The sequence below is a fragment of the Melospiza georgiana genome, chromosome 33, assembly GCF_028018845.1.
Source record: "Melospiza georgiana isolate bMelGeo1 chromosome 33, bMelGeo1.pri, whole genome shotgun sequence".
In the NCBI taxonomy this organism is placed as follows: domain Eukaryota; kingdom Metazoa; phylum Chordata; class Aves; order Passeriformes; family Passerellidae; genus Melospiza; species Melospiza georgiana.
Genome location: NC_080462.1, coordinates 2,415,227 through 2,440,499, shown reverse-complemented (window position 1 = coordinate 2,440,499; position 25,273 = coordinate 2,415,227). Strand labels below are relative to the sequence as shown.

At 56.9% G+C, this 25,273-nt stretch overlaps 2 protein-coding genes across 2 annotated transcripts; one reads left to right on the top strand and one right to left on the bottom strand.

The window, feature by feature from the left end:
• Window positions 1-317: 317 nt before the first annotated feature.
• On the top strand, window positions 318-13,313 carry SEMA6C (semaphorin 6C). Its single transcript, XM_058042757.1, has 19 exons — window positions 318-324; window positions 1,128-1,300; window positions 3,431-3,545; window positions 4,150-4,207; window positions 4,312-4,368; window positions 4,469-4,570; window positions 5,494-5,584; window positions 5,667-5,789; window positions 6,641-6,729; window positions 7,556-7,773; window positions 8,518-8,643; window positions 8,724-8,879; window positions 9,938-10,174; window positions 11,009-11,155; window positions 11,557-11,634; window positions 11,720-11,775; window positions 11,960-12,001; window positions 12,302-13,186; window positions 13,241-13,313. The coding sequence occupies exons 2-18, from the start codon at window positions 1,186-1,188 to the stop codon at window positions 13,033-13,035; spliced, it is 2,544 nt and encodes an 847-aa protein (XP_057898740.1). The 5' UTR covers window positions 318-324; window positions 1,128-1,185; the 3' UTR covers window positions 13,036-13,186; window positions 13,241-13,313.
• A 7,818-nt stretch (window positions 13,314-21,131) lies between these two features.
• On the bottom strand, window positions 21,132-25,005 carry MLLT11 (MLLT11 transcription factor 7 cofactor). Its single transcript, XM_058042962.1, has 2 exons — window positions 24,795-25,005; window positions 21,132-22,748 (listed from the first exon to the last, which is right to left on the bottom strand). Exon 2 carries the CDS (start codon window positions 22,739-22,741, stop codon window positions 22,478-22,480), a length of 264 nt encoding a protein of 87 aa, XP_057898945.1. The 5' UTR covers window positions 22,742-22,748; window positions 24,795-25,005; the 3' UTR covers window positions 21,132-22,477.
• Between the last annotated feature and the right edge of the window lie 268 nt (window positions 25,006-25,273).

The following is a 25,273-nucleotide window of genomic DNA, read 5'->3' as shown; positions in this document are numbered from 1 at the left end:
GGTGCGCGCGCCCGGCGGTTGCACACGCGGGAGCGCGCACCGGAGGGGGGGGGGTGTCACAGCCGCGCACACGCGCGTGCAAAACCCCCCCACACACACACCCCCAACCCCCACCGCCGGGCTCGGCAGTTAATGAGGATCATCTCATTAACGGGCATTAACGCCTGTCTATCTATAGGGCGGCCGCGGGGGCAGCCCCGGGGGCTCTGCCGTCCCCACGGGGGTCCCCCGGTCCCGCCCCCCACCGGCCCCCGCTCCGGCCGGTGCCCGGTCCCGGCCCGTTCCGGGGCGGAGCCGCTCGGCACCGAGCGGGGAGCGGAGCCGGTACCGAGCGCCGAGGGGTCCGGGAGGGGCGGGGGTTGGGGGGGTGTTGGGGCTGGGGGTGGGTTTGGGGTGATTTGGGGTGGTTTGGAGTAGTTTTGGGGTGGTTTTGGGGTGGTTTAGGGTGATTCTGGGGTGGGTTTGGGGTGTAGGCTGGGTATTGTGAGGTGTTGGTGCAGGGGGCGGGTTTGGGGTGGGTTTAGGGTGGGTTTTGGGGTGGGTTTTGGGGTGCAGGCTGGGAGTTGTGGGGTGCTGGGGCAGGGGGTGCGTTTGGGGTGATTTGGGGTGGTATTGGGGTGAGTTTGGGGTAGTTTTGGGGTGTAGGCTGGATATTGTGGAGTGTTGGGGCAGGGGGTAGGTTTGGGGTGGTTTTGGGGTAGTTTTGGAGTAGGTTTGGGGTGGTTTTGGAGTAGGTTTGGGGTGGTTTTGGCGTAGTTTTGGGGCGCAGGCTAGGTGTTGTGGGGTGCTGGGGCAGGGGGTGTGTAGGGCACTGAATGGGGCCATGGAGCTTGGGGACGGGGCGGTTTTGGGGTGTTTTAGGGTTTTTTAGGATTTTGGCTGGGACGCTGAGTGTTGTGAGGGTGTCTTTGAGGTATTTGGGGTGCGGGGTCGGGGTGTAGGGGGCTGTTTGGGGGTGCTGGGGAAAAGTCCCGGCGCTGGTGGCAGCAGCACTGGGAGCACTGGGACGGGGGCACGGGGGACTTTGGGACAGGAACGCTGGAGCAGGGGGAAACGGGGACCACTGAGAGGACTGCGAGCGCTGTCCCCACACTGTCCCCACTCCGCTTCTCCTCCCCGTGCCTCAGTTTCCCCCCGCTCGCAGCCCGGGGCGGGGCGGGGGGGTCGCTCCCAGCCCCACCCGCGATGCCGGGGGTCCCGCTGCTCTTCGTCCTCCTCCTCCTCCTCCTCCTCCTCACCGGGACCCTCGCCCAGTCCTTCCCGAGGGACCTGGTGGCTCGGAGCACCGTGGGGCTGGCAGGTGAGCGGGGCTGGGGGGCGGCCCTGGGATGGGGGGGCTGCAATCCCTGTCCCACCCCCAAATCCCTGTCCCAGCCCCAATCCCAGCCCCAATTCTGATCCCGATCCTGGCTGCAATCCCTGTCCCACCCCCAAATCCCAATCCCTGTCCCAGCCCCAATCCCAGCCCCAATTCTGGTCCCGATCCTGGCTGCAATCCCTGTCCCATCCCAATCCCAATCCCAGTTCTGATACTGGTCCCGATCCGAGCCCCATTCCCAGCTTCCATCCCAGTTCAGCCCCAATCCTGACCCCAATCCTGGCCCCAATCCTGGCCCCAATCCCGACCCCAGTCTCAGCCCCCAACTCTAATTCTGATCCCAGTCCTGCCCCATTGCCTTGCCCCCAGCCCTGGCCTCGCTACAGCTCCCGCAGCCCATTCCAGTCCTGATTCCCGTTCTCAGTCCCGGTCCCGATCCCAATTCCCGTTCTCAGACCCAGTCCCAGTCCTGATTCCCGTTCTCAGACCCAGTTCCAGTCCCGGTTCCCGTTCTCAGATCCTGGTCCCAGTCCCGGTTCCCGTTCTCAGACCCCGGTCCCCAGTCCCGATTCCCGTTCTCAGACCCCGGTCCCCAGTCCCGGTTCCCGTTCTCAGACCCCGGTCCCCAGTCCCAATTCCCGTTCTCAGACCCCGGTCCCCAGTCCCGGTTCCCGTTCTCAGTCCCAGTCCCGGTTCCCGTTCTCAGTCCCGGTCCCGGTTCCCGTTCTCAGACCCCGGTCCCGGTTCCCGTTCTCAGTCCCGGTCCCGGTTCCCGTTCTCAGACCCCAGTCCCGGTTCCTGTTCTCAGTCCCGGTCCCAGTCCCGGTTCCCGTTCTCAGTCCCAGTCCCAGTCCCGGTTCCCGTTCTCAGCCCCCGGTCCCAGTCCCGGTTCCCGTTCTCAGTCCCAGACCCAGTCCCGGTTCCCGTTCTCAGTCCCGGTCCCAATCCCGGTTCCCGTTCTCAGACCCCAGTTCCAGTCCCGGTTCCCGTTCTCAGTCCCAGACCCAGTCCTGGTTCCCGTTCTCAGACCCCGGTCCCCAGTCCCGGTTCCCGTTCTCAGACCCCGATCCCGGTTCCCGTTCTCAGTCCCGGTCCCGGTTCCCGTTCTCAGTCCCGGTCCCAATCCCGGTTCCCGTTCTCAGACCCCAGTTCCAGTCCCGGTTCCCGTTCTCAGTCCCAGACCCAGTCCCGGTTCCCGTTCTCAGACCCCGGTCCCCAGTCCCGGTTCCCGTTCTCAGTCCCAGTCCCGGTTCCCGTTCTCAGTCCCGGTCCCGGTTCCCGTTCTCAGACCCCGGTCCCGGTTCCCGTTCTCAGTCCCGGTCCCGGTTCCCGTTCTCAGACCCCAGTCCCGGTTCCTGTTCTCAGTCCCGGTCCCAGTCCCGGTTCCCGTTCTCAGCCCCCGGTCCCAGTCCCGGTTCCCGTTCTCAGTCCCAGACCCAGTCCCGGTTCCTGTTCTCAGTCCCGGTCCCAATCCCGGTTCCCGTTCTCAGACCCCAGTTCCAGTCCCGGTTCCCGTTCTCAGTCCCAGACCCAGTCCCGGTTCCCGTTCTCAGACCCCGGTCCCCAGTCCCGGTTCCCGTTCTCAGACCCCGATCCCGGTTCCCGTTCTCAGCCCCGGTCCCGGTTCCCGTTCTCAGCCCCCGGTCCCAATCCCGATTCCCGTTCTCAGACCCCAGTTCCAGTCCCGGTTCCCGTTCTCAGTCCCAGTCCCAGTCCCGATTCCCGTTCTCAGACCCCGGTCCCGGTTCCCGTTCTCAGTCCCGGTCCCAATCCCGGTTCCCGTTCTCAGACCCCAGTTCCAGTCCCGGTTCCCGTTCTCAGTCCCGGTCCCGGTTCCCGTTCTCAGCCCCCGGTCCCGGTTCCCGTTCTCAGTCCCGGTCCCGGTTCCCGTTCTCAGTCCCGGTCCCGGTTCCCGTTCTCAGTCCCAGACCCGGTCCCGATTCCCGTTCTCAGCCCCTGTCCCGGTTCCCGTTCTCAGCCCCCGGTCCCGGTTCCCGTTCTCAGACCCCAGTTCCAGTCCCGGTTCCCGTTCTCAGCCCCGGTCCCGGTTCCCGTTCTCAGCCCCCGGTCCCGGGGGTTCCCGGGCTCTCACCGTGTCCCCCCGCCCCGCAGCCACGGCCGCGTACCCGCGTTTCGGGGGGCTCCGGGGGGACAACGGCACGGCGCGGCTCGGCCTGGACTTCCAGCGGATGCTGCGGCTCAACGGGACGCTCTTCGTGGCCGCCCGGTGAGCGCCCGGTGCGCCGGGACACGGCCCCGGTGCGGGGCACCCTCAGCCGGGCTTGTGCAAGGATTTGCACGCTCCTGCGCCCTTGTCAGTGCGTGACCCCGGGCTGCCCCCCGTGCGTGTCCTCCCTGTGTCCCTTGCACGCCCCTTATGTCCCCTTGCACACCCCTGTGTCACCTTACACACCCTGTGTTTCCCCTTGCACACCCCCTGTGCGTGTCCTCCCTGTGTCCCTTGCACCCCCCTTATGTCCCCTTGCACGCCCCGTGCCAGTTTGCACACCCCCTGTCACTTTGCACACACCCCCGTGTCCCTTACACTCCCTCCATGTCCCTTGCACACCCCCATGTCCCTTGCACACCCCTGTGTCCCCTTGCACACCTATGTCCCTTTGCACACCCCCCGTGCGTGTTGTCCCCGTGTCCCCTTGCACACCCCTGTGTCCCCTTGCACACCTCCTATGTCCCTTTGCACACCCCCCGTGCGTGTTGTCCCCGTGTCCCCTCGCACACCCCATGTCCCTTGCACACCCCCGTGTCCCTTGCACACCCCATGTCCCTTGCACACCCCCGTGCCCCCTTGCACACTCACCCCCCCCCTCCAGGGACCACATCTACGCCTTCGACCTGCGGCAGGACAAGGGGACGCTGTACCCGGAGCGGGTAAGGGGGCACGGGGACAGCGACCCTTGGGGACACGGGGGGCACGCAGGGGGACGCACGAGGGTCCCCGTGCCCACCCTCCCTTGGCACATCTCACCTGGCAGCACCTCACCTGGGAGACGCGGGACAGGCAGAACTGCGCCATGCGGGGCCGGCGGCAGGTGAGGGGGCGCCACCGGGGATTTGGGGTGCGGGGATTTGGGAATTTGGGGTGCGGGGTTTGATGTGGTGGCACCAGGGTCACCCGTGCCACCCTCACAGGACGAGTGTCACAACTACATCCGAGTGCTGGTGCCCCGCGACGCCGAGACCCTCCTGGCTTGTGGCACCAACGCCTTCAGCCCCCTGTGCCGCACCTACCAGGTGGGGGGACCCCCAAAATGAGGGGGGGGTCCTGGGGGTCTCAGCCCCAGCAGGGCAGTTCCCAGAGCACGGAGGTTCTCAGCCATGGACACCCCAAAACTGCACAATGGGGACCCTGAGTGTCACCTGAGACCCTCCTGGGACCCTCAGTGTCACCTGAGACCCTCCCAGGACACCCCAAAAATGCACTGGGGGAGCCCTGAGTGTCACCTGAGACTCTCCTGGGACCCCAAGTGTCACCTGAGAGCCTCCTGGAACACCTCAACTGCACCAGGGGGACCCCGAGTGTCACCTGAGACCCTCCTGGGACCCCAAGTGTCACCAGGGGGACCCCAAGTGTCACCTGAGACCCTCCTGGGACACCCCAAAAATGCACTGGGGGGAACCCTGAGTGTCACCCGAGACCTTCCTGGGACCCCAAGTGTCACCTGAGACCCTTCCGGGACACCCCAACTGCTCGAGGGGACCCCAAATGTCACCTGAGAGCCTCCCGAGACCCCAAGTGTTACCAGGGGGACCCCGAGTGTCACCTGAGACCCTTCTGGGACACCCCAACTGCTCGAGGGCACCCCAAATGTCACCTGAGACCCTCCCGGGACCCCAAGTGTCACCTGAGACTCTCCTGGGACACCCCAACTGCACCGGGGGGACACCAATGGGGTTGGGGATGGCACAAGGGGGGTGCTGACTATCTGGGGAGGGGTCTCACGGTCTCTGGGCATGTCCCCCCACAGGTGAGCAGCCTCCTGGGGGTGCCTGGGGCGTCTCAACCCCAGCAAAGCCATTCCCAGGGCATGGAGGTTCTCAGCCATGGACACCCCAGCTGCACCGGGGGGACCCCGATGGGGCTGGGGATGGCACAAGGGGGGTGCTGAGTGTTTGGGGAGGGGTCTCACAGCCTCTGGACGTGTCCCCCCGCCCAGGTGAGCAGCCTGGCCCAGCAGGGTGACGAGGTCAGCGGGCAGGCGCGGTGTCCCTTCGATGCCAAGCAAAGCGTTGCGGCTCTCTTTGTCGGTGGGTGCTGGGGGGCACGGGGGGGGGCACGGGGGGGGTCCGGGGGGGCACGGGGGTGACCCGGTGTGTCCCCCCCCCGCAGATGGCAGCCTGTACTCGGCCACCGTGGCCGATTTCCAGGCCAGTGACGCCGTGATCTACCGCAGCCTGAGCCCCGGGCAGGCTCCCCTGCGCACCCTCAAGTACAGCTCCCGCTGGCTGCAGGGTACCCCGAAATGGGGGCTCTGGGGGGGTCTGGGGGGTGGGATGGAGGTCTGCGGGGGTCTATGGGGGGGTCTATGGGGATGGGATGGGGGTGCAGGGGTGTAGGAGGGTGTGGGGAAGGGGTTACAGGTGTGGAGGGATGTGGCAGAATGGGGCAGGGGTCTGTGGGGATGGGATGGAGGTACAGGGGGTCTGTGGGGGTGGGATGGGGTGCAGGGGGTCTGGGGGGGTCTGTAGGGATGGGGTGGGGGTCTCTGGGGATGGGATGAGGGTCTCTGGGGGTCTGTGGGGGTGGGATGGGGGTACAGAGGTGTAGGAGGCTGTGGGGAAGGGGTTACAGGTGTTACAGGTGTGGAGGGATGTGTCAGAATGGGGCCAGGGGTCTGTGGGGATGGGATGGGGGTACAGGGGGTCTGTGGGGGTCTGCGAAGGTGGGATGGGGGTCTCTGGGGGTCTCTGGGGGTACAGGGGGTCTGTGAAGGTCTGTGGAGGTGGGATGGGTGTACGGGGATGGAAGGATGTGTCAGAATGGGGCAGGGGTCTGTGGGGATGGGATGGGGGTACAGGGGGTCTGGGGGGTGTGTAGGGATCTGTGGGGGTCTGTGGGGGTTTGGGGCAGTCTGTGGAGATGGGATGGGGGTACAGGGGGTTTGGGGGGTCTGTGGGGGTCGGATGGGGTTACAGGTGTGGAGGGATGTGCCAGAGTGGTGCAGGGGTCTGTGGGGATGGGATGGGGGTACAGGGGGTCGGGGGGTACAGGGGAGGGGGCTGAGCACACGGCTGTGGGACAAGGACAGGAGGTGGCAGGAGCTGATGGTGCCTCTGACCTCCCCTGTCCCCCCACCCCCCCAGAACCCCACTTTGTGCAGGTGCTGCCCTACGGCCCCTACGTCTACTTCTTCTTCAGGGAGGTGGCAGTGGAGCTCAGCGCCCTGGGCAAGGTGGGCACGGGGGGCACACAGGGACCCCCACCCTGGGGCTGAGCCAGGGGAGACTCGTGAGCCCCTCACCAGGGTGCCAGGCCTGTGGGTGCCCCCGGAGGCGTCTGGGGGACAGCCACAATGCCCAGGTTGCCCAGGTGCCCTGGGTGGTGACCTGAGGGTGCCCAGGTGCTGACCCAGTTCCCGTGCAGGTGCTGGTGGGCCAGGTGCTGACCCTGAGGGTATCCAGGTGCTGACCCTGAGGGTATCCAGGTGACCCTGAGGGTGTCCAGGTGACCCTGAGGGTATCCAGGTGACCCTGAGGGTGTCCAGGTGACCCTGAGGGTATCCAGGTGCTGACCCTGAGGGTATCCAGGTGACCCTGAGGGTGTCCAGGTGACCCTGAGGGTATCCAGGTGACCCTTAGGGTGTCCAGGTGCTGTCCCCAGGTGCCCCTGAGGGTGTCCAGGTGCTGTCCCCAGGTGTCCAGGTGCTGTCCCCCGGTGTCCAGGTGACCCTGAGGGTGTCCAGGTGACCCTGAGGGTATCCAGGTGACCCTGAGGGTGTCCAAGTGCTGTCCCCAGGTGTCCAGGTGACCCTGAGGGTGTCCAGGTGCTGTCCCCAGGTGCCCAGGTGCTGACCCATCCCCATGCAGGTGCTGGTGGCCCGGGTGGCCCAGGTGGTGACCCTGAGGGTATCCAGGTGACCCTGAGGGTGTCCAGGTGACCCTGAGGGTGTCCAGGCGCTGTCCCCAGGTGCCCAGGTGCTGTCCCCAGGTGTCCAGGTGACCCTGAGGGTGTCCAGGCGCTGTCCCCGGGTGCCCAGGTGCTGACCCATCCCCATGCAGGTGCTGGTGGCGCGGGTGGCCCGGGTGTGCCGCAATGACCGCGGCGGGTCCCCGCGGGTGCTGGAGCGGTGCTGGACGTCCTTCCTGAAGGTGCGGCTGCAGTGCTCCGTCCCCGGCGACACCGTCTTCTACTTCGACGTCCTGGAGGCTGTGACACCGCCACAGACCCTGCACGGGCGCCCCGCTGTCCTGGCACTCTTTGGCACCCAACCCAACAGGCAGGGACTCGGGGACGTGGGGACGTGGGGACGTGGGGACACAGGAACATGGGGATATCAGGACATGGGGATGTGGGGTCATGGGGACATCAGGACATGGGGATGCGGGGACATGGGGACGTGGGGACGTGGGGACATGGGGACGTGGGGACATGGGGAGGTGGGGATGTGGGGACACAGGAACATGGGGATATCAGGACATGGGGATGTGGGGTCATGGGGACATCAGGACATGGCAATGTGGGGATATGGGGACATGGGGACATGGGATATGGGGACCCAGGCATATGGGGACATGGGGATGTGGGACATGGTGTCATGGGGACACAGGGACATGGGGATATGGGGATATGAGGACATGGGGACCAGGGGACCTGGGGACCTGAAGACCTGGGGACCTGGGGACATGAGGACCTCGGGGACATGGAGATGTGAAGACAGGGTGATGAATAGGGACTCACATGTGGACATGGGGACACAGGGAGGGGGTTGTCCAGGGGGACATGGGGATGGACTCAAATGGGGACAGGGGGACACAGGGAGGAGCTTGTCCAGGGCACATGGGGATGGACTTGAAGGGGGACTGGGGATGGACACAAATGGAGACATGGGGATGGACTCAGCTGGGGACATGGGGACACAGAGGGGACACACACAGAGAAACAGAGCCTGGGGACACCCCAGGGACACGGAGGGGCCCTGCTCAACCCAAGGCCATCCTGTCCCCCCCCGCTGTCCCCGCAGCATCCCCGGCTCGGCCGTCTGCGCCTTCTACCTGGCGGACGTGGAGCGCTCCTTCGAGGGCCCCTTCGCCGAGCCCCGCGGCGCCGCCTGGGGCCCGGTGCCGGAGGAGAGGGTCCCCCAGCCCAGGTACAGCCGGGGACCCCCACCCGCACCGGGACACCCCCGGGTGCCGCACAAACCGCGTCCCCACACCGGCTGTGCCGCAGGCCGGGCTGCTGTGCCGGGATGGGACCCGCTGCCGGCGTTGTCACCTCTGGGGACTTCCCCGATGAGACGCTGGTGTTCGCCAAGGAGCACCCGCTGCTGCACGGAGCCGTGGGAGCCGCGGGAGGGCGGCCCCTCTTCACCCACACCGGCACCAGGTGCGGGGACAGGGTGGCCTCGGGGACAGGGTGGCCTTGGGGACAGGGTGGCCTCAGGGACAGGGTGACATCAGGAACAGGGTGGCCTCAGGGACAGGGTGGCCTCAGGGGTGGGATGGACTTAGGAAGTGAGATGCCATAAGAAGTTGGTTTCCTAAATCACCATGGTGCACTGTAAGCTGCATTATTGCCCTTTTACCTGGTATCTTTATATAAATATTTATATATTTATATATATATTCATATATTTATATATCTACATATCTATATATCTATATCTATATATCTATATATCTATATACTTAATATAAATATTAAAATGTATAAACATAATATTATACAATTAATATATAAATATTAATTAATATTTATATAAATAACATTTATTTATAGATATTAATATAATATAATATAATATAATATAATATAATATAATATAATATAATATAATATAATATAATATAATATAATATAATATAATATAATATAATATAATATAATATAATATAATATAATATGATATAGTATAATATTATAGTATAGTATAGTTTAGTATAGTATAGTATAGTATAGTATAGTATAGTATAATATATAATATAATAATATATAATATAATATATTTTATATAAATATATAAATATTTATGTATTTTATATTTACACAGTCCACTTAACCAAGCTGTCATGAGGGAACACATTTCTGTCCTTTCTTTTAAGAGTGATACATTAGGTGATTTTTTTTCTCCCCTAAACATTTACAACCAAAAAAAAAATTGAAAGAAAAACATCCCATCGAGAGATTTGAACTCTTTCCTCTCTGCTGCGGAAAAGGGTGAATTAGTTACGATAAAAGTTATCGCTTTTAGGAAAAGCGATGGATTTGTGGGAGTGGACGGAGCAGCCGTGGGGACAGGGAATATTTCACGAGAGGAGGTTCAGGTGCCGCAGGGTGGGGATGGTCCTTGCGCAGGGCTCCTGGGAAGGGTGTGCGGGAGCACAGGAGGGCGCAGGAAGGCCCCGAGCCCCAAGCCCGGCTTTGCAAGGCCCGTCCTGCCGCAGGCTGACCCAGCTGGCCGCGGACACGGGCGCGGGGCCCCGCGGGAACCACACCGTGCTGTTCCTGGGCGCCGAGGACGGGCGGCTGCTCAAGGTGCTGGCAGCTGCACCGAGCCCCGGGGCCGCGCAGCCCCCCGGGGGGACCCCGGCACCCAGGGACCCCCGAGAGCTGGGGGACAGCGGGGACAGCGGGGACAGGACGCTGCTGCTCGAGGAGATCAGCCTCTACGACCCCGGGCGGTGAGGGGCTGGGGGTCTCGGGGGATGCTGGAGGGGGCTGGGGGGCACTGAGAGGTGCCTGGGGGTCCTGGGGGGCTGGTGGTGCTGGGGGGCTCTTGGGCACTGTGGGGCTGTGAGGATTTGGGGGTTTGGGGGGGTGTCAGGGGGGCTGTGCTGACCCTGGGTGCTCTCGGGTGCAGGTGCCACAGCCCATGAGGATTTGGGGGTCTCAGGGGGGCTGGAGGAGGCTGGTGGTCACTGAGGGGTGCCTGGGGGTCCTGGGGGGTGGGTTCTGGGCGCTTTTGGAGCTGCTGGTGCTGGGAGTCTCTTGGGCACTGTGGGGCTGTGAGGATTTGGGGGTGTCAGGGGGGCTGTGCTGAGACCCTGAGTGCAGGTGCCACAGCCCAAGGGGATTTGGGGGTCTCAGGGGGGCTGTGCTGACCCTGGGTGCTCTCGGGTGCAGGTGCCACAGCCCAAGGGGATTTGGGGGTCTCAGGGGGGCTGTGCTGTGACCCTGAGTGCAGGTGCCACGGCCCAAGGGGATTTGGGGGTCTCAGGGGGGCTGTGCTGACCCTGGGTGCTCTCGGGTGCAGGTGCCACAGCCCAAGGGGATTTGGGGTCTCAGGGGGTCTGTGCTGACCCTGGGTGCTCTCGGGTGCAGGTGCCACAGCCCGCGGGGGTTTTGGGGGTCTCAGGGGGGCTGTGCTGTGACCCTGAGTGCAGGTGCCACAGCCCAAGGGGATTTGGGGGTCTCAGGGGGGCTGTGCTGACCCTGGGTGCTCTTGGGTACCACAGCCCAAGGGGATTTGGGGGTCTCAGGGGGGCTGTGCTGACCCTGGATGCTCTCGGCTGCAGGTGCCACAGCCCGCGGGGCTCCGGGGTGCCCAGCCGGGTGCTGGGGCTGGAGCTGCACCTGCCGGGCCGGGAGCTGATCGTGGCCTTTGCCGGGTGCCTCCTGCGGCTGCCCCTGAGCCGCTGCGGCCGCCACGGCTCCTGCCGAGGGTGAGCGGGGCCGGGAGGGACGGAAAAGGAGCGGCAGGGAACGGGGATGTGCGAAATGGGGATGGGGATGTGCAAAATGGGGATGGGGATGTGCAAATTGGGGATGGGGATGTGCGAAATGGGGATGGGAATGTGCAAAATGGGGATGGGAATGTGCAAGGGAATGGGGATGTGCGAAATGGGGATGGGAATGTGCAAAATGGGGATGGGAATGTGCAAAACGGGGATGTGCAAAATGGGGATGGGGATGTGCAAAATGGGGATGGGAATGTGCAAGGGAATGGGGACACAAGGATGTGCAAGGTCATGGGAGTGTCCAAGGGCACGGGGGCAGGGGAGGGGACGAGGGCACACGCGGGCACAGGGACATGGATGGCAGCTGCGTCCCCGTGTCCCCGCAGGAGCTGCCTGGCTGCCCGAGACCCCTATTGTGTCTGGCTGCCCTCCAGGGGCTGCGTCCCCTTCTCCGAGGACCTTCCGTGAGTTTTGTCCCTCCCATCCCGACCTCCCGGGGCGTGCGGGGACACGCTGGGGACAGCGGGTGATGTCCCCTCTGTGTCCCAGGAGTGGCTTCCAGCAGGACATGGAGGGATCGCTCGGGATCAGCGGGACCTGCCAAGGTGAGGCCAAGGGGGAACACGGGGGACGCTGGGGATTTTTGGGGATTTCTGGGGGGATGCAGGTGACAATGGGGTGGCTCTGGCACACGTGGGTGATGCCAGAGGATGGGGAGGACGTGGAGGGGACATTGGTGGCTCCAAGGGACACATTGGGGCCCGGCCTGACCCTGCTCTGCTCCCACAGGGCCTACAAGGGTTGGTGACGAGGATGGGGACCTGGCCCACGGTCAGTGACATTGTCTGAGCACCCTGGCGTGGGGGGAGACCCCAGGCTTTGGGGAGGGGGACACCAAGGGCTTGGGGCGGGGGGGATTGTGCTGTCCCAGAGACAGATACGAGACCCCCAGGGACACGAGAGGGACCCCTGGGGTGGGACAACGATCCCAAGGGGGGAAGAGGGATGGAGAAGGAGCCTGGGGTGGGGGGACCCCAGTGAGCAGGAGGGACCCCAGGAACGGGAGAAGGGACGGGAGGGGGGACCGGGGGGTCTCTGCGGGGCACACCGGGCTGACGGGAGGTCCCGCAGGGGTGCGGCACCCCGGGCCCGGTGCCGAAGCGACGGTTCCGGTGCCGGTGCTCGTGGGCTGCGTGCTGGGCGCCTTCGCCGTGGGCGCCCTGGCCACCGGGCTGCTGGCCACCTGCTGCCAGCGCCCCGCCGTCCCCAAAGCGCCCCCGGAGCCGCCGTGCGCCCCGCGGAGCCCGAGCCAGCCGCCCGTGCCCCGCCTGTACCCCGCGCTGCCGCCGCAGGACGGGAGCGGCCCCGGCCCCGAGCCCGAGCCCGAGCCCCCCGCGCTGCCCCCGGCCCGCGCCCCCCGGGAGCGGGAGCCCCGGCGCGGCCCCGCGGAGCCCCCCGGGCCGGGCCCGCCGGGCAGGGCGCTCCGGGAGGAGACGCTGCAGCGGCTGCCCGCGGGCTCGGCGTGGCCCGGGACCCCCCCGGGCAGCGGCTCCTTCGCCAACCGGGTGCTGCCCCGCGGCCCCGCGGCCCCGCTGGGCCCCCACGACCGCGCCCCGGTGCGCCTGGACGTGCCCCCCGACAGCCCCCCGGCCCCGCGGCGGCCGCTGGCGCAGAGCTACTCGCTGGGGGGCACCCCCGTGAGCCCCCCCGGGCCGCCGCGGGGCCTCACCCGCATGCACTCGCTGGGGACACCGGGGGGGACGCCCTGGGGACCCCGGCCCGGAGCCCTGGAGCGCTCGGTGTCCGTGAAGCCCCCCCTGCTCCCCAAACCGCTGCTGCTGCCCGCGGCACCGGGGCGGCCCTGAGAGCCTCCCGGGACACCCCAAAACTGCACTGGGGGGATCCTGAGTGGCACCTGAGACCCTCCTGGGACACCCCAAAACTGCACTGGGGGACCCCGAGTGTCACCTGAGAGCCTCCCGGGACACCCCAAAACTGCAGCTGGGGGGATCCTGAGTGTCACCTGAGAGCCTCCTGGGACACCCCAAAACTGCACTGGGGGACCCCGAGTGTCACCTGGGACCCTCCTGGGATCCTGATTGTCACCTGGGACCCTCCCGGGACACCCCAAAACTGCACTGGGGGATCCCGAGTGGCACCTGAGAGCCTCCCGGGACTCCCCAAAACTGCACTGGGGGACCCCGAGTGTCACCTGAGACCCTCCTGGGATCCTGATTGTCACCTGAGACCCTCCTGGGACACCCCAAAACTGCACTGGGGGACCCCGAGTGTCACCTGAGAGCCTCCCGGGACACCCCAAAACTGCAGCTGGGGGGATCCTGAGTGTCACCTGAGAGCCTCCTGGGACACCCCAAAACTGCACTGGGGGGATCCTGAGTGTCACCTGGGACCCTTCTGGGACCCCGAGTGTCACCTGAGAGCATCCCAGGACACCCGAGCTGTCACCTCCCCCAGGGTGCAGGGTCCCCACCGCCCCAGCTCTCTGTCCCCGTGTGACCAGGACAGCCCCCAGCAGGGTGACAGGGATCCCCGTGTTCCCCACAAGGTCTCCACGTCTCCCATCCCCCTGGTTTTGCTTTGTTTTTATTCTTTCTAATTTATTTTCTGTTCGGGGGGGAATGTGGGAGTTGCTGTCACCCCCCCCTCCCTTTGGGGACATCAGCAAGGGGGACACATGGCCCAGCCCATCCTACTGTGTAGGAGCAGGGCTGGGCCAGGGCAACATTGGCACTGGATTTTAATAAAATATACAGAACAAAAAAAACCAAATTTCAATGTTGAAATTTCTGCATTCCAAAGCATTTTCCCTTGGTGGAAAAGGGGGAGAGCAAGCATTTGTGTTGTCCCAGCACTCAGGGAATGTGTCCCTGATTTCTTCAGCAATCAAAACAATGTGATAAAAGTCCAAATTAATCAATTAATAATTAGATTTTTCCCCAGGAAGGGGACGGGGGTGGAATGGAGGGTGCCCCATTCTCAGCCTGTGCTCCCCTTTCCTGGGTGTCCCAGCAGGATTTGGGAGAACTGAAACCACCCACTGCAGACAGGAGGGAAACACGTGTCCAATTAACCCCAAAGCGGGCTAATTAACCCCAAAGTGTGTTAATTAATTAACCCCAAAGTGTGTGATGAGAAGGGCAGCCAGGCTGTGTTCTCAGGAATGGCGCGGGCAGGAAAAGCCCTGACACGGCACAGCCCAGCCTGGCCTCCCGTGGGAGGGAATTTACTGACCAAGAAAATGCTGCTTTTGGGCTTAAAAAATGCTGCTTTGGGCTTAAAAGGCTCCTGGTGTTTTTCTGTGGAAGGGCTGGGTTGGAATTCCAGGCAGAGATCAGTTTTGGTCAGCTTTGGTACATGGATATTTCCAGAAATTAAATCAGGGGATTCCCCTCCCAAAGGTGACAACATCCTCAGCTTTATTTCCTCCAAAAATAACCCAAACCAATTCTCAAGAGCTCCTTGGAGTTTTTATTTTTCATTTCCTCTTCCTTTTTTCCCCAGCTGAAGGGATTTTTTTTGGCTAAATCACCTGTTTTGAGGAGAAGGATGGCAATAACTGAGGGAGGAAGGCACAATACAGATCAGTTGCATGTTAAAAAAGGTTCTTTAAAAATAGAAATTTTAGTTTAAAAAGTGACATTTGTATCTCCAAAGACAAGCAGAATCCCAGGCTGCCATATCTGGATTTCCATGTGTTTACAGCACTGGCCAGTGTGGGAAGCAGAATATTTGCCTAAATATTGTAAAACCAAGGAAATTTTTATTTTGGGAGTTTTGTTGAAAAACTCCCTCAAATTCTTCCTGAAACAAACAGGTGAAGGATGCTTTTCCCTGAGAATGTGAAATGCTCAACGTGACAAACATTTGATGTTGCCTCAATCCAAAAATCACCAGTTTTGGAAGAAGAAAATCGTGGATAAAAGGGGAAAAAAATCCCTTCCACACCCAAAGCAACACAGCAAGAGAATATTTTTGTTGCCATTGCAGACCTGAGACTTGCAGGTCCTTGCACAAGGTCTGTGCTCAGGCTGGAATTCCCAGGCAGCTCAGCACTAATCCAGCTGGGTGGGATTTCTTCCCATTCCCAACAATGCAGACATCCCAGAATAAGCCTGGATCACCTGGCTGGGTGGGATTTTGGGGGGAAGTTTCAGATCTCTGCAGGTCAAGGTTTCAAAGATTTTTTTTTTTTTGGCATGGCAGGAAGGGGCACAGCAGGAACAGCCCCAGATTTAACCAGAAAGAGAGGAAAAAAGAGAAATTTTGCTTTATAAATGCCAGGATTTATAGGAGGTGGCAGTGCCATCATGGTGGGTATTCCCACAGCACATAGGGAAATGTAGGAAGGTGGGTGAGATCCCACCTGGATGAATTTCAAAGGTTGGAAAGAGGTGCAAAGAAAATAAAAGAGTTCCCAGTGCTGAAAAGTTGGGAGAGAAATGAGAAAAAATATTTTTCCTCCTGATGGAGGGATGAGGAGCAATTCCTGCTTTATTGGTGAGACCTGGATTATTCCCAGCTCCTACTGGGAATCCTAAATTATCCCTGAGCTCCAGGTTTGGCACAGAGAACCCCAGGATCAGGAGTATCCACCTCATGTTCCTTGGGTCATTCACTCTTTGTTCCACTCCTTGCCTCTTAGAAGGCAATTCCAAGTCTGAAATATCCGAGTGTTTCACCCCAATGGGCCTGACAAAATCCAAAATCAAACATTTTCATCTTAAAAGAACCACATGAGGAAAAAAAAGCTTAATTTTGATGCCTCACTAATGGAATTTTCAGCCCAGACAGGGTGAAGGAGAGGAATAGAAAGCTCTCCTGGATAATTCCTGGCTCTAAGCTCCCAAGCTGCTTTAAGCACAGGCAAGAGCTGCAAATTTCCAGAGAATAAATATTTTAAACCTGTAAACATGAGTTTTTTGCTTTGGGAAGGCAGAGTTTGGGCCAAGCAGGGAGGAGAAAGCTCATGTGAGTGACTGAAGGTAGCACCACCTAAACAGTTCCCCCTTTGTCTCCCTGGCGGGTCCCGAGCCAGGAATGATTTGTAGTAATTTGGCAAATAATTCAGAATAATTAACAGCTTTAGAAAATTGTTTTTCAGCAGGGCAAGTCTGTAAACAGACAGAACTGATGTAACCCGTCTCTCAGAGCTGCTCTGCTCCCTAATCCTCTTTTCCTGCCCCGAAGTTAATCCAAATAACCGAGTATCCCTGGGACACGCGGCAGGAATGGGCGGCAGGAGGCAAGGCAGGAATGACATCCCTTGAGGAAACAAAGCTGAGCTCTGGAGCTGTGCCCTGCTTTCATTTGGATCTGGCTCATAAAATAATGAGATTACAGAGAGTTTAGTGGCAGGACAAGGTGGGCTGAGGCTGATATTAATGGGCCAGGACAAAGTTTTGGATAAATGATGGAGTTACAGGTTGGGGTTTCACGGGTTGGATGATTTAATCCCAGACTGGGATGTTCCCCACAGCACAAAGGAACAGTCTCTGCCAAAGAGACAACAGCCAAATTGGCATTTCTCCTCCTGAGGGCCTTGGGTTTCCAGGAAAAACCCAAAATATTCTAGTGTGGTTTAAGAAACCCCACGGACACTCAGCCCTCGGACCCCACGAGCTCACAGGAGCTGGAATTTTTCCTTGTGGAATCGAACCTGGCTGCTCCTCCTGGCAGGGACAGTGGCTCTGGGGACAGTGGCACTCAGAGCTGGAATTTTTTCCTTCTGGAATTGAACCTGGCTACTCTTCACCTTGCTGCCCACCCTGCTCCTCCTGGCAGGGACAGTGGCACTCAAGAGCTGGAAGTTTTTCTTTCTGGAATTGAACCTGGCTGTTCCTCAGTGGCACTCAGAAGCTGGAATAATTCCTTCTGGAATTAACCTCACCTTGCTGCCCACCCTGCTCCTCCTGGCAGGGACAGGTGGCTCTGGGGACAGTGGCACTCAAGAGCTGGAATTTTTTCCTTCTGGAATTGAACCTGGCTGCTCCTCACCCTGTTCCTCAGTGGCACTCAGGAGCTGGAATAATTCCTTCTGGAATTAACCTCACCTTGCTGCCCACCCTGCTCTGGGGACAGTGGCACTCAGGAGCTGGAAGTTTTTCCTTCTGGGATTGAACCTGGCGCTGCTCCTCACCCTGCTCCTCCTGGCACTCGGGTGGCACAATCCACAGCTTCTGTTTCCACCACTTCCTCCCTCTTGCCTTGGGAAATGAAGCAAAGAGCAGAGAAAAGAGTCAGGGTTTCCTCCCCTCTTCCTTGAATAGAAACTGAAGGGGAAAGGCTCCAGTGTGTGGCTTGAGACTCCTGGGATTATGGAAAACAATGTGGGAATACAGCAGGTTTTAGCAGAAAGAAAACAACACCACTGCAGCTCAGCAAAACAAAGGTTTCAGGGTAAATCTGGCGTAGCTGGGAGGCCCAAACAACCTCCAAGATCACCAAGTCCATTTCAAGGCTGGATTGATGATTTTGGAGGCCCTCTCCAGCCCTGAATAACTTCATTTTGCGCACATTAATAAGGAGCAGCACACAAATGAAAAGCTCTGGAGCAGCCCTGGCTCTGCAAAGCTTCCTTCCCTGCCCCTTCCCTTGGCTGCATCCTGCTCCCAGGGCAGGAAACGGGGACCTGGCCTGTGCTGGGTGCCAGAGAGGAAAACACTCGAGCACCAGGGGCCAACAAATCAGGGCTGTGGCACCGGCGGCTCCAAGAATTTCAATTGCTCGTCTCTAGACTCGAGAAAAAAAAAAACGCTTAGCTTTGGGGAAGAGAACGGAATTGAGAAGTGAGGGGTGAGATAAACTTCCACTTCATCAAATTCCTAAATTCAAAGTTAATTAAAGGTCAAACAGCCTAAAAGATGATATTAAAAAAACAACAGAAAGCTTTCTGCGAGGAGTTATCAGAGCCTCAACATGGGGACAGGAAACATTTGAGAGAGTTTCACTCTGAACTGTTTATCCGGGTTTGTATGTTACAGTCAATCCACTTCTGCAACAGTTTTTATTTATAAAATCTGGGTTTTATTTATTTTTAATATTTTTATTTATTTTAAAAATAAATTATTTAAGTTTATTATTTATTTTAAAAATACTATTTATTTTTAAAATATTATTTAATTTAAAATTATAATTTATTTTTAAAATAACTGTTAAAGCCCATCAAGGCCTGCATATGGCAACATCAGACATTTACAATTTAATAAGAATTAAGTTCTTTCTATTGGTATCCATCAATGTTCCTTTAATGAAATTCAAACCGGGATTAAATCAATAAATCACCCAAAAAGCACTCACTGCAAGGGGATATTGACTGAAATGAGATAAACAAACCTTCTCAGCCCCAAAAACAATGTTTCTTCCTGCAATTGACCGTAGTAGCTCCTATTCAATGGAAGAACGGGGCAGGAAATTACCTAAAGGGCGCAAGCTCAGTGCACAGAACCCACAATTCCTCTTTAAAAGGGAAAAAAAGAGATCCTGTTCCTCGGAGATCAACAGATTATAGGCACACAGAGGGAAGTTCACCTAAAGTTCTTCTCGTTTAACCCTTGCAATCTGTTTTTTTTTTTTTTTTTTCTCTCTTCTTTTACCTGATTTAGCAAGTTTATCAGGTTGGTTTCATGGAATATTTGTGCTGGCAGGTGAAAACAGCCCAAGCCTGGAGTTTTCAGCACCTTCAGATTCCCCTTCAGCCCAGCTAAAGATCCTTTTCCCCATTTAAAAACAAGAGAGAGACAAGAAAAGTCTTTATGTGGAAGTGTTAAATCAAACGGTTTTGTTACAATTCAAGTGGTTGCTGATTGCCATCTCGTGGGAAATGCAAAATTCACCTCTCAGGGCTGTCCCTGTGCCCTTTCTGGGTGGGAATGTCAGGATCTCAAAAATTAATTCAGTTTCAAAAGCACTCTCTGATTACTAGGCAAACATTCGCCCAGGTGAACAGCCCCACTTGACCAAATAATTACTCACATGCAGAAGTGTTTGCAGGATGAGGCAAAAAATGCTTCCCAAAAATTTTCAGCAGCCTCAAAACTGCAGAGAAACAGCAATTTGGGTTTCCCCAAACGCACAAAAATTAACTTGGTGAGTTATTAGAAAAATTGTGATTACTCAAAAGGGATTTGCACTTAGAACCAAGTCGAATGGGTTTTCCCAGTCAAAATAAAGGACAAGGAACAACGGGAAACCTCTTTATTTCCATTTAATATGGGATAGAATAAATAAGAATAAATAGAATAAACAGAATAAATAAGGAGCAACCTACACATCTCTTAGATTTGCTTATCCAGGAATTTCCTTACTCAGTGTTTACACAAAGCAAAACTCTCAACGCTGGCGGTAAAGAGCAAAGCAAACTGTTCCACTCTGGATTTGGCACGGGCAGGAATTCTCATTATTCCTCTCTTGCAATCAGCCAAATCCATTTTCTCCAGACCTGGAGCAGGCCCTGGCCAAGCCACTCAGCCTGGAACCACCTTTATTTACACCATGAGTAGGATCCTCCTCCCTTATCTCGCCTGGTGAAAACATTCGGGGGCAGGAAGCAGCCGCTGGGCGTGTTTGGCCACATTTCAGCACTTTTACTTTCCTAAATACCCATCTGCCCTCTACTGGAGAGCGATCTTAGGGGTTTTATCCCAAGGTTTTCACACTCGAGGTCCCCTAAGACATTACCTGAGATGGTTTTGGGGTTTGCTGTGGGGAAGAGATTGAGAATTTGCCCTGGTGTAAGAATGAAGGGTGAGATAGAATGTTTGTGATGGGATTTGTTCTCTGGGTGAGCGCCCATCACATGGGGGTGCCCCCTCCTCAAAACCCCAAGATCGTGGCCCTTCTCCTCATGGGAGTCCCAAAACCCCTCATGGGGGTCCCCCCTCCTCAGAGCCCCTGAGGCTCCTCCAGCCCATTCCCTCACTGGGAGCCCTCTGAACCCCTCACAGGGGTCCCCAAAGCCCCTCACGGGTGTCCCGCATCCTCAGACCCCCAAGATCGCAGCCCTACCCCTCACAGGGATCCCCAAAGCCCCTTATGGGGGTCCCCCCTCCTCAAGACCCTCAAGATCGCGGCCCTTCCCCTCACGGGCGTCCCCCTCAGTGGCTCCGGCCCGGCTGAGGGCGCTCCGCCCCGCCCAGCTCCGCGCCTGCCCCGCCCCTCCCTCCGCAGCCTCACAAAATGGCGGCCCCGGCGGCGAGCCCGTGAGGCGGCGGAAGGATGCAGTATCTGCGACAAAAGAGTCCCCCAAGGCGGAGCAGAAAGATCGGGCTGTCGCCGCACTCGCGCTCAGCGGGAACTGTGTGGAATGCGGGGATTTCTCCTTCTTTTCTCTGCCGTCCTCCCCGCCCTGAAGCCGTTAGGAGAGGCCTGGCAGGGGAGGGGTTTCCCCTGGCGGAAGGATATCAATCAGTTGGGTTGGACCGTAGGGTTCCAGGGGTTAGATCCGGCAGAGGCGTTTTTGCGCCAAGTATAAAATGGCGGCCGCGCCTCACGGAGGCCGGGTGATTTAGATGTGCTTTGGAACGTTGATAATTGGGATTTCTAAATAAATATGTATTTATATATGTGTATTTCAGTAGTTTGAGTATATCTGCCCCCTCTAAGTGCCTTCCAGTTCCAGGATTTAGCTCCTCTCAGGTTGCCAAGCCTCCCTCTCCAAGGTGTTACCCCTGACTTGCCCAAAATGTCCTTTTTTTGAGGTAAAATTGGAGCTCTAGGGGCTGTTTCGTCTCTGGAGTGTTTTCCTGTGAGGCTTGGAAAGGCTGAAGTGTAAATAATATCCTTAATGTGCTTATAATAATCTTTTAGGCTTAGTTTTTCCACGCTTAAGTCTTCTACAGCATATGCAAAGACATAGGGGTGAGTTCCCAGTTCACTGTAAAGAGATTTGAGACGTTTTTATGCCAAAAAACTTGATGTCAGTCTGCATGTCCACAAGAATGTGTATGTTTTGAATTGATTTTATTTAAAGTTTCATAATAAATACTTCTGCAGGTTTTCCTAGCTGGGAACACAGAAGTCAAAACAGCTTTGCAGAGGAGAGTTTACATTTTTCATCTCTGGTTTTACACAGATGGTTCAAAATCAGCACACTTGATTATTTCTGCAGATTACAGGAGAGCTGCTTCCAATTTTCATAGTAGAATGCAGATTTTTTTCCAATTTTTTGCCTATTCCTGGCACTTTTTAAAGTGCTGCCTGCCCCCAGCCACATACCCCCCAACTCTCAGGATGATTTTGGGATGCTCCACATCATTTCATCCCAATCAAACCCAAAAAAAAGCACATTCAAGAAGACAAATCAATCCCAGAAAACAATATTGGAAAGGAAAAAAAAAAAAACCCAGCTGTTTAAAAGCCAAAAATTATTCCAGGTTGGGTTTTTTCCTCTCATTTTGAGATGATGCTCAGAAATAAACCTCAGCAGGTGAAAATCTCCCCAGAGAAAACTCAAGGCTTCCACTTGAATGAACGCAGCATTGTTTGTTGTTGGTTTTAAAGGGTTAAGTGGGTGGAAAAGCTGAAATATTTTCATTTGTGGGTAAGATCCACCTTTCAGCTCTGCCCCATCACCCTTCAATGTACCCAGCACTGGGAATAAGCCATGTGGGGCATAAAAAAAGGATGAAAAAAATCAAATTTGGGGCAATCAACACCCAGGTTTGACCCCACTAAGCAAAGTCAGAGCATTTCCATGTCTATTTACTCTCCTGGACATAATTTTCTCTGCTTAGGCTCACACCACAAGGCTCAAAGTGATTATTTTCCTCAAGAAGATTGTGCTGATATCTTGAGCACATTCCTGCCTCTTCCACCTTGCATTCCCGAGGGAAAGGTTAAGGGACAAAGAGGAATTTTGAGAAATTGGGCCAGGGGAGCACAGAGGGTTGAGGCTTTTTGCAAAATGAGGGCGATTCCCATTGCTCCTCATTTGCACAAACGAGTTTCTTAAAAAAGCACTCGAGAAATGAGCTGAGAAATTGTCAGCACCTCCCAAACCCTCTGGGAATTGAGAGGGGCAATGGAGGGGCTGTTTCTGTCCCTTCCCCTCGTGTTTGCCCCCAGTGCTGTTGTAATTCCAGGAGGAAAAGGGAGAGTTGAAGATTTTTGGGGAGCCCATCGCCATCAAGGCCACAGTGAGCTGCTGAGTGAATGATGAATGGCAAAACCACCCAGAAACTAAAAAAAAAACAAAAAACCCAACCCAACAACCTCCAAAATGACACCAAAACCAAATCCTGGCAGAAAGACAGAGAGCAGGGGGGGGGTGAGGAGTGACAGAGAAAGGCTTCAAATTAAATCGAAATCTAAGGAGGTGATGCTGGCAATGGGAGCTCGCCAGAAATTGAAGCTGTTGAACTGCAGCAGACTGTCCTCTTCTTGGGAGAGCTCCTGGCTGCCTCGGTGCTCAGCAAGCTTGCCCAGGCCTCCCTTGGGCTTGTAGAGGGCCAGGTCTGCCAGCCCCAGCCCCTCCAGCTCGGCCACGTCCAGCCGTGGGATCGGCATCCTCCAGTAGATGAACGAGTCGTACTGGCTGCTGATGGTGTCCAGCATTTTCAGGCTGTGGAGGGCACGAGGGGGGAGAAAAGGAAGAGAGAAGCTCGACTAAAAACACGGGAGTTGGCCCAAAGTGGGTGGAAATCTCAGGTGTTGCCGTGTTGATGCTGTCCTGTAGGATAACCCCTTAAAAAAGGGATATCCTTCTTAGGATAACCCCCTAAAAAGAGGATATTATTTTTAGGATAATCCCCCAAAAAAGGGGATGTCCTTTTTAGGATAACCCCCTAAAAAGGAGATATCTTTTTTAGGATAATCCCAAAAAAATGGGGATATCCTTTTTAGGATAGCCCACTAAAAAGGGGATAGCCTTTTTAGGATAATCCCCAAAATTTATTAGGATAACCCCCTAAGAACGAGATATCCTTTTTAGGGGTTATCCTAGTATCCTTATTAGGATAATCCTCAAAAAAGGGGCTATCATTTTTAGGATAATCCCATAAAAACTTTTTTAGGATAACCCCCTAAAAAGGGGATATATTTTTTTGGATAACCCCCCCAAAAAGGGGATATATTTTTTAGTATAATCCACCAAAAAGGGGATATGCTTTTTAGGATAATCCCCTAAAAAGGAGTTGATGGTGGAGGAGAGCACGGGTTTGTGCAGGTTTCGCTCTAGGCTGGGTCTAACTGCAGGCTCGAGCTCTGCCAGAGTTTTATCCACACCCTTCTCTGCACCGTAATTCGGGGGGGATTCAGGGGATTTGTCACTCCGTGCCTCAGTTTCCCCAAAGAAACAGCACAGGAGGGGAGGGCAGGGTGGGGATTAACCCCTTCCCACCTGCACCTCCTGAAATCAGGGTGGGCTTTAACCCCTTCCCACCTGCACCTCCTGAAATCAGGGTGGGCATTAACCCCTTCCCACCTGCTCCTCCTGAAATCAGGGTGGGCTTTAACCCCTTCCCAGCTGCTCCTCCTGAAATCAGGGTGGGCATTAACCCCTTCCTAACTGCTATTCCTGAAATCAGGGTGGGGATTAACCCCTTCCCACCTGCACCTCCTGAAATCCCTCCTGCCAGCTCTGGGAGAGCAGAGGTGGGAGAGCAGCCCCTAAATAAACTCTTTTTCCACCCCTCCACACCTTTCCCTGTGCTGAATCCCCATGGAACGGGCAGTGAGGAGGGGTCCCTGTGTATCCCCCTCCCCCTTGATCCCACCCCATCCCTCCCTCCCCTGGCCGAACCCTCTAGAAAGGGCTGGAAGGAGCCTCGCCCGGCATTCCCACCACACCCCACCCATCCCTGCCCTGCCATCCATCCATCCATCCATCCATCCATCCCCGCTGCAGAATTCCCCCTGCAGCCCCACCCCGATCCACCAAAAAACTGGGAAAGAGCAGGACCAGACGCGGCTCAGCTTTTCTCGGTGGAGCTGAGTCACTGCCTGGCAGGGTTATGTCATTCACCTCCTCGACTGGCACCGGCGGTGGGGAAAAAAGCCCAGACTAACCCAAAACATCCTCATTTTCCTGCTGATTCCCTGCCTCAACATCAGAATTCTCAAGGATGATTCAGGCATATTTTGGATCGGTGCGTTCACCTGCTAAATTTAAAAGGTTCTGGATGTCACTCAGAGGCTATGAAAGGCTCCTGTGTCATCCCCTCCGGGTAAACTGAGCCACAGGACTTTAAAATAGTCTCTATCCTGGGAATTTATCCCTAGGGATCTATCAGTGAGTTTTTTGCAGCAATAATTATTAATGGTGATGGGTGTTGTGGTGATGGATTTTTGAGCTCCAAATAGTAAAAAATGGAAGTTTAGCGACAAGAGAGGGAGAAAGAGAGTTTAGTGACAAGTAAATAATTAAATATCCAGTAAAAGGGAATGAACGTGGAAGGAAAACCCCTCTTGTGTGGCGTGTCACCCCTAAAAAAGATCATTTCCCACGGGCTCTGCTCATCCCATTGAACCAAACCAACCTTTCTCCACTTAAATCCCCGCTGCCTGTAGCTCATTTCCCCCCCTCAAAAATAAATCCCAGCATCTCCCCGCACCCAAATCCTTGCCGGGACAGCAAGCATCCTCTCCCGAGCATCCTCGCATCCCTCACCTGGTCGGGCGGGCGGTGCCGGGAGCGCTGGAGCCGGGGCCGGGCCGGGCTCTTTGTGCCGGGGAGCCGCGGGCGGAGGGAGCGGCTGGGGTCGCTTTTGTCTGCCGGAGCCGCTGGGTCTGCAATGCAGCCCCTCGAGCTGCCCTTCCTCGTAGGGGGAGGATGGCGATGATGATGGTGTGGTGGTGATGATGGCAGATGAGTCAGCGGCTCCCACCCGCGCCGGGGAGGGAGGGAGGGAGGGAGGGAGGGGGAGGACGGCAGGGGCGGGGATGCTGCGTGCTGGACCCCCAAGGCGAGGATGTGTTAAACCTGGTTCGCTCCTGAAACCTTCAGCTGAGTGTTGGGGGGATCATTTTCAGTCTGCAAGGAGCTGGGGAATATTTATTTTACCTGCATGTGAAGATATGGGGGGCTGTGGTACCCCCAGACTTTGGGAGGGCGCTGTGCAGGTCAAACACGGGGAAATTTGGCTTAAA

Coding starts and splice junctions, on each gene's coding strand:
- SEMA6C (XM_058042757.1), top strand. CDS start 1,186: ATGCCGGGGGTCCCGCTGCTCTTCGTCCTCCTCCTCCTCCTCCTCCTC. Junction 3,546..4,149: donor ACGCTCTTCGTGGCCGCCCG/GTGAGCGCCCGG, acceptor CCCCCCCTCCAG/GGACCACATCTACGCCTTCG. Junction 7,774..8,517: donor TTTGGCACCCAACCCAACAG/GCAGGGACTCGG, acceptor CTGTCCCCGCAG/CATCCCCGGCTCGGCCGTCT.
- MLLT11 (XM_058042962.1), bottom strand. CDS start 22,741: ATGCTGGACACCATCAGCAGCCAGTACGACTCGTTCATCTACTGGAGG.